General features: G+C 45.7%; 1 protein-coding gene across 12 annotated transcripts in view; it reads right to left on the bottom strand.

Moving 5' to 3' along the window:
• LOC113818675 (beta-1,4-glucuronyltransferase 1) overlaps positions 1-15000 on the bottom strand; it is a 152012-nt gene that overhangs the window by 58842 nt on the left and 78170 nt on the right. For 8 of the 12 annotated variants that reach the window (XM_070114680.1, XM_070114673.1, XM_070114678.1 and 5 more), the window contains one exon: positions 11021-12277. In XM_070114680.1, coding sequence (XP_069970781.1) covers positions 11021-12277 — 1257 coding nt within the window. Of the gene's footprint in view, positions 1-11020; positions 12280-15000 lie in introns of all 12 variants that reach the window. The other 4 variants (XM_070114672.1, XM_070114671.1, XM_070114681.1 and 1 more) reach the window with 1 other exon arrangement.

Here is a 15000-nt window from a genome sequence, read left to right as displayed (position 1 = left end):
GAAGGCCGGTGGGTGGGGAGGAGAGGGAGGGGAAGGCCGGTGGGTGGGGAGGAGAGGGAGGGGAAGGCCGGTGGGTGGGGAGGAGAGGGAGGGGAAGGCCGGTGGGTGGGGAGGAGAGGGAGGGGAAGGCCGGTGGGTGGGGAGGAGAGGGAGGGGAAGGCCGGTGGGTGGGGAGGAGAGGGAGGGGAAGGCCGGTGGGTGGGGAGGAGAGGGAGGGGAAGGCCGGTGGGTGGGGAGGAGAGGGAGGGGAAGGCCGGTGGGTGGGGAGGAGAGGGAGGGGAAGTACGGTGGGTGGGGAGGAGAGGGAGGGGAAGGCCGGTGGGTGGGGAGGAGAGGGAGGGGAAGGCCGGTGGGTGGGGAGGAGAGGGAGGGGAAGGCCGGTGGGTGGGGAGGGGAGGGAGGGGAAGGCCGGTGGGTGGGGAGGAGAGGGAGGGGAAGGCCGGTGGGTGGGGAGGAGAGGGAGGGGAAGGCCGGTGGGTGGGGAGGAGAGGGAGGGGAAGGCCGGTGGGTGGGGAGGAGAGGGAGGGGAAGGCCGGTGGGTGGGGAGGAGAGGGAGGGGAAGGCCGGTGGGTGGGGAGGAGAGGGAGGGGAAGTACGGTGGGTGGGGAGGAGAGGGAGGGGAAGGCCGGTGGGTGGGGAGGAGAGGGAGGGGAAGGCCGGTGGGTGGGGAGGAGAGGGAGGGGAAGGCCGGTGGGTGGGGAGGAGAGGGAGGGGAAGGCCGGTGGGTGGGGAGGAGAGGGAGGGGAAGGCCGGTGGGTGGGGAGGGGAGGGAGGGGAAGGCCGGTGGGTGGGGAGGAGAGGAAGGGGAAGGCCGGTGAGTGGGGAGGAGAGGGAGGGGAAGGCCGGTGAGTGGGGAGGAGAGGAAGGGGAAGGCCGGTGAGTGGGGAGGAGAGGGAGGGGAAGGCCGGTGGGTGGGGAGGAGAGGGAGGGGAAGGCCGGTGGGTGGGGAGGAGAGGGAGGGGAAGGCCGGTGGGTGGGGAGGAGAGGGAGGGGAAGGCCGGTGGGTGGGGAGGAGAGGGAGGGGAAGGCCGGTGAGTGGGGAGGAGAGGGAGGGGAAGGCCGGTGGGTGGGGAGGAGAGGGAGGGGAAGGCCGGTGGGTGGGGAGGAGAGGGAGGGGAAGGCCGGTGGGTGGGGAGGAGAGGGAGGGGAAGGCCGGTGGGTGGGGAGGAGAGGGAGGGGAAGGCCGGTGGGTGGGGAGGAGAGGGAGGGGAAGGCCGGTGAGTGGGGAGGAGAGGGAGGGGAAGGCCGGTGAGTGGGGAGGAGAGGGAGCTAGAGAGGGTGTCTTGGATCACTGCTCATCTGCCGTGACCTCGCCTTCAGACATTCATAAAACAATTCACTCGCTCTCGATCTCCTGTAGTATTGCGCCCTTTATCTAATTCCTTCGTGCTTTCTGCGGCTCCCTTTACCGATTCTGTCTCACGAGAGTGAGGATACTCTGCACTCGCTCCGAAGCCATTCGCCCAGCAGGGAGGTCGCCGATTGCTTCCTGCAAATGGAATGAGGTCACCGATTGTTTCTTGCAAAAGGAATGAGGTCGCCGATTGCTTCCTGCAAATGGAATGAGGTCACCGATTGTTTCTTGCAAAAGGAATGAGGTCACCGATTGTTTCTTGCAAAAGGAATGAGGTCACCGATTGTTTCTTGCATAAGGAATGAGGTCACCGATTGTTTCTTGCAAATGGAATGAGGTCACCGATTGTTTCTTGCAAAAGGAATGAGGTCACCGATTGTTTCTTGCAAAAGGAATGAGGTCACCGATTGTTTCTTGCATAAGGAATGAGGTCACCGATTGTTTCTTGCAAAAGGAATGAGGTCACCGATTGTTTCTTGCAAAAGGAATGAGGTCACCGATTGTTTCTTGCAAAAGGAATGAGGTCACCGATTGTTTCTTGCAAATGGAATGAGGTCACCGATTGTTTCTTGCAAATGGAATGAGGTCACCGATTGTTTCTTGCAAAAGGAATGAGGTCACCGATTGTTTCTTGCAAAAGGAATGAGGTCACCGATTGTTTCTTGCAAAAGGAATGAGGTCACCGATTGTTTCTTGCAAAAGGAATGAGGTCACCGATTGTTTCTTGCAAAAGGAATGAGGTCACCGATTGTTTCTTGCAAAAGGAATGAGGTCACCGATTGTTTCTTGCAAAAGGAATGAGGTCACCGATTGTTTCTTGCAAATGGAATGAGGTCACCGATTGTTTCTTGCAAAAGGAATGAGGTCACCGATTGTTTCTTGCAAAAGGAATGAGGTCACCGATTGTTTCTTGCAAATGGAATGAGGTCACCGATTGTTTCTTGCAAAAGGAATGAGGTCACCGATTGTTTCTTGCAAATGGAATGAGGTCACCGATTGTTTCTTGCAAATGGAATGAGGTCACCGATTGTTTCTTGCAAATGGAATGAGGTCACCGATTGTTTCTTGCAAATGGAATGAGGTCACCGATTGTTTCTTGCAAAAGGAGTGAGGTCACCGATTGTTTCTTGCAAAAGGAATGAGGTCACCGATTGTTTCTTGCAAAAGGAATGAGGTCACCGATTGTTTCTTGCAAAAGGAATGAGGTCACCGATTGTTTCTTGCAAAAGGAATGAGGTCACCGATTGTTTCTTGCAAAAGGAATGAGGTCACCGATTGTTTCTTGCAAAAGGAATGAGGTCACCGATTGTTTCTTGCAAAAGGAATGAGGTCACCGATTGTTTCTTGCAAAAGGAATGAGGTCACCGATTGTTTCTTGCAAAAGGAATGAGGTCACCGATTGTTTCTTGCATAAGGAATGAGGTCACCGATTGTTTCTTGCAAAAGGAATGAGGTCACCGATTGTTTCTTGCAAATGGAATGAGGTCACCGATTGTTTCTTGCAAAAGGAATGAGGTCACCGATTGTTTCTTGCAAATGGAATGAGGTCACCGATTGTTTCTTGCAAATGGAATGAGGTCACCGATTGTTTCTTGCAAATGGAATGAGGTCACCGATTGTTTCTTGCAAATGGAATGAGGTCACCGATTGTTTCTTGCAAATGGAATGAGGTCACCGATTGTTTCTTGCAAATGGAATGAGGTCACCGATTGTTTCTTGCAAATGGAATGAGGTCACCGATTGTTTCTTGCAAAAGGAATGAGGTCACCGATTGTTTCTTGCAAAAGGAATGAGGTCACCGATTGTTTCTTGCAAAAGGAATGAGGTCACCGATTGTTTCTTGCAAATGGAATGAGGTCACCGATTGTTTCTTGCAAAAGGAATGAGGTCACCGATTGTTTCTTGCAAATGGAATGAGGTCACCGATTGTTTCTTGCAAAAGGAATGAGGTCACCGATTGTTTCTTGCAAAAGGAATGAGGTCACCGATTGTTTCTTGCAAATGGAATGAGGTCACCGATTGTTTCTTGCAAAAGGAATGAGGTCACCGATTGTTTCTTGCAAATGGAATGAGGTCACCGATTGTTTCTTGCAAATGGAATGAGGTCACCGATTGTTTCTTGCAAATGGAATGAGGTCACCGATTGTTTCTTGCAAATGGAATGAGGTCACCGATTGTTTCTTGCAAATGGAATGAGGTCACCGATTGTTTCTTGCAAAAGGAATGAGGTCACCGATTGTTTCTTGCAAAAGGAATGAGGTCACCGATTGTTTCTTGCAAATGGAATGAGGTCACCGATTGTTTCTTGCAAATGGAATGAGGTCACCGATTGTTTCTTGCAAAAGGAATGAGGTCACCGATTGTTTCTTGCAAATGGAATGAGGTCACCGATTGTTTCTTGCAAAAGGAATGAGGTCACCGATTGTTTCTTGCAAATGGAATGAGGTCACCGATTGTTTCTTGCAAATGGAATGAGGTCACCGATTGTTTCTTGCAAATGGAATGAGGTCACCGATTGTTTCTTGCAAATGGAATGAGGTCACCGATTGTTTCTTGCAAAAGGAATGAGGTCACCGATTGTTTCTTGCAAATGGAATGAGGTCACCGATTGTTTCTTGCAAAAGGAATGAGGTCACCGATTGTTTCTTGCAAATGGAATGAGGTCACCGATTGTTTCTTGCATAAGGAATGAGGTCACCGATTGTTTCTTGCAAATGGAATGAGGTCACCGATTGTTTCTTGCAAAAGGAATGAGGTCACCGATTGTTTCTTGCAAATGGAATGAGGTCACCGATTGTTTCTTGCAAATGGAATGAGGTCACCGATTGTTTCTTGCAAATGGAATGAGGTCACCGATTGTTTCTTGCAAAAGGAATGAGGTCACCGATTGTTTCTTGCAAAAGGAATGAGGTCACCGATTGTTTCTTGCAAATGGAATGAGGTCACCGATTGTTTCTTGCAAATGGAATGAGGTCACCGATTGTTTCTTGCAAAAGGAATGAGGTCACCGATTGTTTCTTGCAAAAGGAATGAGGTCACCGATTGTTTCTTGCAAATGGAATGAGGTCACCGATTGTTTCTTGCAAAAGGAATGAGGTCACCGATTGTTTCTTGCAAATGGAATGAGGTCACCGATTGTTTCTTGCAAATGGAATGAGGTCACCGATTGTTTCTTGCAAAAGGAATGAGGTCACCGATTGTTTCTTGCAAATGGAATGAGGTCACCGATTGTTTCTTGCAAAAGGAATGAGGTCACCGATTGTTTCTTGCAAAAGGAATGAGGTCACCGATTGTTTCTTGCAAAAGGAATGAGGTCACCGATTGTTTCTTGCAAAAGGAATGAGGTCACCGATTGTTTCTTGCAAAAGGAATGAGGTCACCGATTGTTTCTTGCAAAAGGAATGAGGTCACCGATTGTTTCTTGCAAAAGGAATGAGGTCACCGATTGTTTCTTGCAAATGGAATGAGGTCACCGATTGTTTCTTGCAAATGGAATGAGGTCACCGATTGTTTCTTGCAAATGGAATGAGGTCACCGATTGTTTCTTGCAAAAGGAATGAGGTCACCGATTGTTTCTTGCAAATGGAATGAGGTCACCGATTGTTTCTTGCAAAAGGAATGAGGTCACCGATTGTTTCTTGCAAATGGAATGAGGTCACCGATTGTTTCTTGCAAAAGGAATGAGGTCACCGATTGTTTCTTGCAAATGGAATGAGGTCACCGATTGTTTCTTGCAAAAGGAATGAGGTCACCGATTGTTTCTTGCAAATGGAATGAGGTCACCGATTGTTTCTTGCAAAAGGAATGAGGTCACCGATTGTTTCTTGCAAATGGAATGAGGTCACCGATTGTTTCTTGCAAAAGGAATGAGGTCACCGATTGTTTCTTGCAAATGGAATGAGGTCACCGATTGTTTCTTGCAAAAGGAATGAGGTCACCGATTGTTTCTTGCAAAAGGAATGAGGTCACCGATTGTTTCTTGCAAATGGAATGAGGTCACCGATTGTTTCTTGCAAATGGAATGAGGTCACCGATTGTTTCTTGCAAATGGAATGAGGTCACCGATTGTTTCTTGCAAATGGAATGAGGTCACCGATTGTTTCTTGCAAATGGAATGAGGTCACCGATTGTTTCTTGCAAATGGAATGAGGTCACCGATTGTTTCTTGCAAATGGAATGAGGTCACCGATTGTTTCTTGCAAATGGAATGAGGTCACCGATTGTTTCTTGCAAAAGGAATGAGGTCACCGATTGTTTCTTGCAAATGGAATGAGGTCACCGATTGTTTCTTGCAAATGGAATGAGGTCACCGATTGTTTCTTGCAAAAGGAATGAGGTCACCGATTGTTTCTTGCAAATGGAATGAGGTCACCGATTGTTTCTTGCAAATGGAATGAGGTCACCGATTGTTTCTTGCATAAGGAATGAGGTCACTGATTGTTTCTTGCAAATGGAATGAGGTCACCGATTGTTTCTTGCAAAAGGAATGAGGTCACCGATTGTTTCTTCCAAAAGGAATGAGGTCACCGATTGTTTCTTGCAAAATGAGTGAGGTCACCGACTGTTTCTTGCAAAAGGAATGAGGTCACTGATTGTTTCTTGCAAAAGGAATGAGGTCACCGATTGTTTCTTGCAAAAGGAATGAGGTCACTGATTGTTTCTTGCAAAATGAGTGAGGTCACCGACTGTTTCTTGCAAAAGGAATGAGGTCACTGATTGTTTCTTGCAAATGGAATGAGGTCACCGATTGTTTCTTGCAAAAGGAATGAGTTCACCGATTTTTTCTTGCAAATGGAATGAGGTCACCGAATGTTTCTTGCAAAATGAGTGAGGTCACCGACTGTTTCTTGCAAAAGAAATGAGGTCACTGATTGTTTCTTGCAAATGGAATGAGGTCACCGATTGTTTCTTGCAAAAGGAATGAGGTCACCGATTGTTTCTTGCAAATGGAATGAGGTCACCGATTGTTTCTTGCAAAAGGAATGAGGTCACCGATTGTTTCTTGCAAATGGAATGAGGTCACCGATTGTTTCTTGCAAAAGGAATGAGGTCACCGATTGTTTCTTGCAAAAGGAATGAGGTCACCGATTGTTTCTTGCAAAAGGAATGAGGTCACCGATTGTTTCTTGCAAAAGGAATGAGGTCACCGATTGTTTCTTGCAAAAGGAATGAGGTCACCGATTGTTTCTTGCAAATGGAATGAGGTCACCGATTGTTTCTTGCAAATGGAATGAGGTCAGCGATTGTTTCTTGCAAATGGAATGAGGTCACCGATTGTTTCTTGCAAAAGGAATGAGGTCACCGATTGTTTCTTGCAAATGGAATGAGGTCACTGATTGTTTCTTGCAAAAGGAATGAGGTCACCGACTGTTTCTTGTAAAAGGAATGAGGTCACCGATTGTTTCTTGCAAATGGAATGAGGTCACTGATTGTTTCTTGCAAAAGGAATGAGGTCACCGACTGTTTCTTGCAAAAGGAATGAGGTCACCGATTGTTTCTTGCAAAAGGAATGAGGTCACTGATTGTTTCTTGCAAAAGGAATGAGTTCACCGACTGTTTCTTGCAAAAGGAATGAGGTCACTGATTGTTTCTTGCAAAATGAGTGAGGTCACCGACTGTTTCTTGCAAAAGGAATGAGGTCACTGATTGTTTCTTGCAAATGGAATGAGGTCACCGATTGTTTCTTGCAAAAGGAATGAGGTCAGCGATTGTTTCTTGCAAATGGAATGAGGTCACCGATTGTTTCTTGCAAAAGGAATGAGGTCACCGATTGTTTCTTGCAAATGGAATGAGGTCACTGATTGTTTCTTGCAAAAGGAATGAGGTCACCGACTGTTTCTTGCAAAAGGAATGAGGTCACTGATTGTTTCTTTCAAAAGGAATGAGGTCAGTGATTGTTTCTTGCAAAAGGAATGAGGTCACTGATTGTTTCTTGCAAATGGAATGAGGTCACCGATTGTTTCTTGCAAAAGGAATGAGGTCACCGATTGTTTCTTGCAAAAGGAATGAGGTCACCGATTGCTTCTTGCAAATGGAATGAGGTCACCGATTGCTTCTTGCAAAAGGAAACCATACAGTATTATCACTACCATTTCCCCTATTACTATTTTTACATTCATCTCTATTGTAATATTTGTTAATCTTTCGTCCATCGATTCGGTCGGAAGTTACTCCTGTGCGTCGCGCCGGAACAACTATTCTACGTGAGTTTCAGACGCTTCACTTTGACGCAAAAACGGGTGATAATTGCAATTCTGCTTGTGATTTTCCATTTTTTCGGCCGTCATGCCTTCAACAGCAGGTGAACGCGGGGGAGAGACACCACACTGAAGTAGTTAGGTCGTCAGTTTATGCATATTTATGATTCACGCGATTTTTCGAGGGGGGAAGTGAAGGAGGACGGTAGGTAGGGGACGGAAGGTAAGAGGGAGATGAAAGGGGACTTAGAGAAGAAAGGGGGTGAGGGAGGAAGGCAGGGGGCTTAAAGGGGGCTTAAAAAAGAAGGGGAAGGAGGGGAAGAGGGCTTAACGAGAAAAGGGAGATGGGGAAGGGGACAGAGCGGAGAAACGGAGGTACTTAAAGAGGAAAGGGTGATGGGGGGGGGGGGGCTCAAAGAGGAAATGGGGATGGTGGGGGAAGGGGGTGAGCAAAGGATGTGGGGAGGAAGAGGAGGGATGCGGGAAGAGGCAGACGCAGGGCTTAAGAGGGGAGGGGAGTGGATTTTGATTTCAAAAATTGGGAGTAAGAATGAGACAGGGCGAGAAAGGGAAAGGAAAGGTCAAAGAGAAGGAAAACGGGAACAGGGAGAGAGGAGGCGTGACATAGAAGGATGCAGGTGAAGGAGAGGGAGAGGAGGGACTTTCTTCGGGTTCCACTTCATCATCATTATCATTATCAATGTTATTATTGTCACTATAATTATCATAATTTTCATTATGATTATCATTATCATGTATATCATTATTATTACTATTATAATTCTTATTATAATTATTATAATTGTCATCATTATCGTTAAGTTAACAATACTGTTATCATTATTATTGTCACACACACACACTCACATACACACACACACACACACACACACACTCCCCCCCACACACACAGCACATACACTCCCACACACACACTCACACACACACTCCCCCCCCCCTCACACACACACACAGCACATACACTCCCACACACACACTCACACACACACACACTCCCCCACACACACACAGCACATACACACACACACACTCCTACACACACACTCACACACACACACCCACACACACACACACACACACACACACACTCCCCCCCACACACACAGCACATACACTCACACACACTCCTACACACACACACAACACATACACTCCCACACACTCCCACACACACACACTCACACACACACACACACACACACACACACACTACCCCACACACACACAGCACATAAACTCACACACACTCCCCCCCCCCACACACACACACAGCACATACACTCACACACACTCCCCCCCCCCACACACACACACACACACACGCTTAAACGCTGCACAGCCACAACTCCATCCTTCCTTGCCTTTATCCCTTTCTGTCTCCTCTTATCTGCTTCCTTCCTCCGTTTCGCCTCCGCCTTTATCAGGATGTTCCAGCGCTGCCAAGATAGCGCTGCGTGTGCTTGGTCGACCATTATTGCTGTTTATCACGATGCTCCTTTTGCTTTCACCTTCTGTCTCTATCTCGGCTTTCACTGCTCTCTGTAGCTTAAGCTCTCTCTCTCTCTCAAGCCCTCTCCTCTCTTTGTCTCTTGTTCCTTCTCTCTTTGTTTATCTGCTTATCTATTTGTCTACCCATTTATCAATATCTCTATTCTCTATTCAGTTTCTTCTTACTCTTCCCACTCATTCTTCCTTCTTCCTTCCTTTCCACTCCACTTCACCATCTCTCCACCTCTTTCTCTTCTCCCTCTCGACCCTCCTCCCCTTAAAAAAAAAAAAATCGTCACTTATCACAAGATCTGCCACTTAGAATTCAAGTAGCACTCGACTTAGTCACCTCCTTAGAGCTGGAAAATCTCTTGTGCCTAAGGAGTTCTATTTCTATGTTCTAAGTTCAATGTTCTATGTGCTGAGACGATCCTTTGGTATATTTATCGATGAAAGAAATATAAATCAATAAAAATACATATTTATGTTCCATTCCTCCGAGTGTTCTACAATCATTTCACTCGCAATCTGTAAAATCATTTTAATTTGCTCCCCCCCTGGCAAGCTATCCTCAATACTCACAAACGATCAGACAAACATCCTAAATCTAATTAATCATAAAAAACCTGCACGAGTTACACAATTAATGATTGAAAAAACAAATACTCCCTGCATGTTGTGTTAAAAAAAAACCGATGAACTCAAAATGAAAAGCTGCTTGAACGGCGGGCCACTCGCTGAAAGGCCGCCGTAGAGGATCTTTCCATTTTCCATGGAGTCGGTTACGCAACGCATTTTCTCGAACGGCGAGAAATCGATGTCGGAATATTGATAATGTTATTGCTTCTCCTGAGTTATCCATTTTATCGGTCTTCCTTATTCTCTGCGTGGTGCCTTTATGCTGTTCTTTTATATATTTTTTTCTCTCGTTTTATGATAATCAAATCTTTCTCATTTTATCATTATCATTATCTTCATTGTGCTATTCATTCATTTATTCGTTTTATTTTTTTTCTTCTTCACTAATTAGTACCGTTCCTCGTTTCTCCATTTACCATGATTTTTTTCTCTTCCTTTAATTATCGTTATCTTTTATTACCATCTCCCGTTCTAATTGCCTTTCTCTCTCCTTCCTAATTATCTCAATTTCCCCAATAATTCCGACTTACTAACGAAATTCTCTTTTTTATTATCATCTCCTTCCCTTCCCACTATCGCCAGCTCGTGCCCTTCACCTTAACCAGGTACGAGATAAGGGGCTCCTTATCTGCTCCTCCTCGCTCCGGAGCAGGTCAAGGAGCTTGTCCCGAGATGGCCGGGGGGGGGGGGGAGCTGCTTATCTCCCCAGGCGAGGTCAGATCGCCTCTAGCCTTATGACCTTATGATTTTAGAGCAATTGCCTTATAGTCTAGGATCAGTTTCCTTATACCACATGATACCCCAAACCTTAGAAACTGCCCAATATCCTTTTAGAAATGTCAGGCAGTAACTCGAAATGATTCACTGCTTTATCCCAGGGTCTATCACTTCAGATCAAGTGCCACAGAGTGACTAGATAATGTCCTTTGCATACTAATTATGTAATTACCACTTCAGGATAATTATCTGAATAACTATCTAATACCACTCCGAACTAATTACCAAGTATCCACTGTAGAACAGTTACCTAATACCACAGCAGAGAAAATATTTAATACCATCTGAGAAAGGGAAAGTTTATAAATGGTGTAAAACTACTTGACAAAAGACTTTTTCGCCATTCCTCTCCTCTCTCATAATCATAATCACCTTTAAATAATAAAGCTTATGAGAGAAAAAATATTCCCCCTTTTTGCAGCTTCGTTCGCGTCCCTCCCGAAGGCGCGTCACCAGGGCGGCCTCGGCTTGCACTGGCAACAGCGAAGATGCAGATCCCGCCGGCGGCCGCGGCGAGGCCCGGGAGGCGGCGGAGGAGACTCACCTGCGTCATCTTGTCGGAGCGGCCCTCCCACGAGAGGCGCTCGTCGTAGAGGGGCTCGAGGTGCGTGCCCACGTAGATGGGCTCCCAGTGGTGGAAGGGCGGGTGCCGCTTGGCCACCATGACCACGTTCACGGACTCGGTGGCGTTGGAGTCGGCCCACTCGCGCATGCCGGGCACCTTGTGGCACTGCGGGCACACGAACTTGTGGAACGGGATGGCGGCGCCGCGCTTGAGCATGCGCGCGAGGGCCAGCTTGGACGCGGGCGGCCGCAGCCCGCTCTTTACCTCGAAGATCGGCAGCACGTACACCCTGCGCGTGGGCGCGGGCGCGGGCGAGGCGTCCTGCCGCTTGAGCATGTCCATGAAGAACGGGATGAAGCCCCGCGACGGGTACAGCTCCACGTCGCTCGCCAGCACGAAGTAGGTGGCGGCGGCGCGGCGCGCGATGTTGCGCGCCACGTTCACGGGGTACGTGAGGTTGTGCGCGCGCTTGTACGTGTGCGTGGCCAGGTACGGCGGCGGCGTCGAGCAGGAGGTGCGCCCGGCCAGCACGTGCGCTGTGAGGGGCACGTGCGAGGGCATGTGCTCGGCGGGGAAGAAGAGGTGGAAGGTCACGTGGTCCGCCACCAGGCCGCGGCACGCGCGCAGGAAGGTGATGGTGGCCAGCGTGGCGTTGAAGTCGCCCCCGGGGGCGAAGACGGCGGCGCTGACGGGGCCGCGCCACCGCTCCACCAGCGGCACCAGGTTGTCCAGGAAGGTGAAGTCCGCGTGCGTCGTGTACGTGACGGACTCGTTGCACGCCGGCTGCGTGTCCGCCGGCACGTAGTTGTACAGCACCCAGTGGTCGCCGTGCAGGGCGGGCCGCGGCGCCAGCGTGGGCGTGTGGCAGGTGTGCAGGTCGGGGTACACCTTCTCCTGCAGCGAGGGCGCGGGCGTGGCGGGGGCCGCGCGGCGGTCTTCGGACGACGCGGACGCCGACGCCGCCGCCGCCGCCGCCAGGTCAGCGGAGTCCGCGTCCAGTGAGCCCCCGGGGAACTCGCCCCCTTGCACCGCCCCCCCCTCGGTCGCATAGTCAACCCCCTCCCCCCCGCCCGCGCCGGAGGAGGTGAGGTTGTCGTGCAGGAGGGGGAGCGCCGCCCCCCGCGGGGACACGAGGCGGGGGGGCGCCGCCACGTGCACCGCCACGTACAGCCCGAAGACCACGTTGAGCAGGAAACTTCCTCGGACCAGCGCGCTCCGCCGCCACCCCACCATCACCTGGGGGAGGGAGGGGGTCAGTGGCTGCAGAACAGAGGCATTTCAAGGGAAAAGAAGGGCGGTGTTGGAGGGGGGGGGGGAGTAGGGAGGGGGAGGAAGGGCAAAGGGAGGGAGGGAAGGAGAGAGAATGACAGAGAGAGGAATTTGTTGGTCGTAAATAGAAAATAAATACAGGGAGGAATATGATGAAACTGCTATAAACGCACAAAAAATGTAGGCCTATAGGATCAAAAGCACAAAAAATGTTAGTGGGCCTATATTTTTCAAAAGGATAAAATCTACGTAGGCCTATCTTACGCTAGGCTAAAAATATATTCTTACCAAAACTATCACACTTTAATAACGGTAATACAAATAATAGTAATTCTAAAAGGATCTTATTTAGGCTTAATGATAATAATAATAATATTGATGATAATTATGATAGTAATAATACGATTATATTATGATAGCGAGAAAAATGAAAAAAGTGATAATAATGATAATAGTTACAATAACAATGATGATAATAACAGTAACAGTAGCAATATTAATGATAATGAGGGTAATAATAATGATGATAGTAAAAATAACAAATAACAAGAACAACAGCGGCTGCAACAACAGTAATTACAAAAATTAATAATGATAATAACAAGCGCATAACTAATTTAAGACAGATAATAAAGGTAATGATAATCGCTTCGTAAAAAAATAATAAAAATCTATTAATACCTTTTCAGTTATCATGTTAACCAACGAACAAACAAACTAACCACGCTAGCAAAACAAAACCTTCTTGGCGGAAATGATGATGATGATTACTATAATCATTATTATTACAGTAATGAAAATGATAATAATAATAAGAATAATGATAATAACGGTAATGATAACAGTGATAATGATGATGATAATAATGGTAATAATAACAATAATAAGGATGATGATAATAATAACAATAACAATAATAGTAATAATAACAATGGTAATAATACCTATCACTTCTGTCATTATTATCATAAAAACAGTAATGATAATAATGATGATAATAATGATAATAATAATAGCAACAACAATAATGAGAGTAACTATTACTACTGTTATTATCATCATGATAATAGTAATGATGATGATAATCATAAAAATATAGTGATAATAATGACAATGACCATGACAATATTAATAATGATAAAATAATCATCATTCTAAAGTAATGATAATAATAAGAGTAATAATTATAATGATAACAATGATGATAAAAAACAATAACAATAATGATGATGATGATGATAATGGTAATGATGATAACAATAATTATAATAATAGTAATAATAATAATGATAATGACGATAATTTTGATAATAATATTATTAATTAAGATAATAATGATAATGATAATAAAGATGATAATAATAATAGCAATAATAATAATGATGATAGTAATGACAATAATGGAAATAACAATGATAACAGAAATAATGATAATGATAGTAATAATAAAAGCAATAATGATAATAATGATAAGTGCATTTCTTGATGTTGATGATTATGGTAATTATTATTATTATCATAGAACTAACAATAACAAAGTAAGAACCGCAAGCTTCTCTAAGTGAAGCAATGGCTATGTAAACATTAATAAAAGCAATAATTACTAATCGGAGCTAAATAGAAAGCAGTATCCATCTTTCAACATTCCTAATATGTGTAGGGTATATGATAAAATGTTAAATTAATTTGAGTTAGTGAAATGTGGCGACGCATCCCCTAGACTTTAACCACATGTTCTCTTAAGCATTGTAGATCAGGCATTTGACAAAAATGAATAAATACTGTGTGCTGCTACAGCTACGTTCATCTTGTGTGGATATTTTTCAATAAACAATACATATCTATGAAAAATTAACTGCATGTTACAAATATTCAGAAAGGTTGAATAAAAGATACCCCAAAATGTATATTGACGAACATTTATAAAAAAACTCAGTGAATTAATGAATACACAAAAAACGCCCTAAATGAGTAATTAAAAACCTTAAAAAATCACTGTATCACAGAAGGAATTAAGAGAAAAGATACACTGTCAAAGAAATTAGCGTGTACTTTGATAACTACCATATTACGCATAAGTGATGTTGCTTCAGATCTGGGCGAAAGAAGCAAAGGAGATAGGCCAGCGGAAGTTAAAGGAAATAGATGTGATGAGGATAATATTTCATAAGAACGAAGATATCTAAATATCCATAATTTTCAGGATATCAAAGAAAGTGAAAAGAGAGCTGTAACGGGTAAAACGGACAAAGAAAAGAGTCTCCTAGATGTTGTCCGTAACATGAATAATTGAATCTTTGAAATATAACGCTTTATGGCACAGGAGAAAGAAACAAAGGGAAAACGAGCTGGCAAGCGGACTAAGAGTGACGAACCAATAACAAAAATCATAAAAACGCTAAAATCTAAGAGCATAACCGACTTCGTTAAGGAAAACGCAAATCCTCGAAGACTTATATCTAAGGCATAATAACACTGACACCTAAGGGGCAAAAATAACAAAGAAAACGCATGTCGCCTAAGCTTCATCTGTAACAAGAAAAGCAGCCTCTACGAGACAGCCCCTCAGAGCATGGGGAAAGGGAGGGAAGGGAAAGCGGGCTGTAGCGGACTAGCGGACGGGAAGTGACGGCATCCGCAACGTGGTTATTCATGGAGCGAGGTCCAGGAATTTAATTTTTAGGCCTACT

The sequence above is a fragment of the Penaeus vannamei genome, chromosome 36, assembly GCF_042767895.1.
Source record: "Penaeus vannamei isolate JL-2024 chromosome 36, ASM4276789v1, whole genome shotgun sequence".
In the NCBI taxonomy this organism is placed as follows: Eukaryota; Metazoa; Arthropoda; class Malacostraca; order Decapoda; family Penaeidae; genus Penaeus; species Penaeus vannamei.
This window is presented reverse-complemented; position numbering and strand designations above follow the sequence as displayed.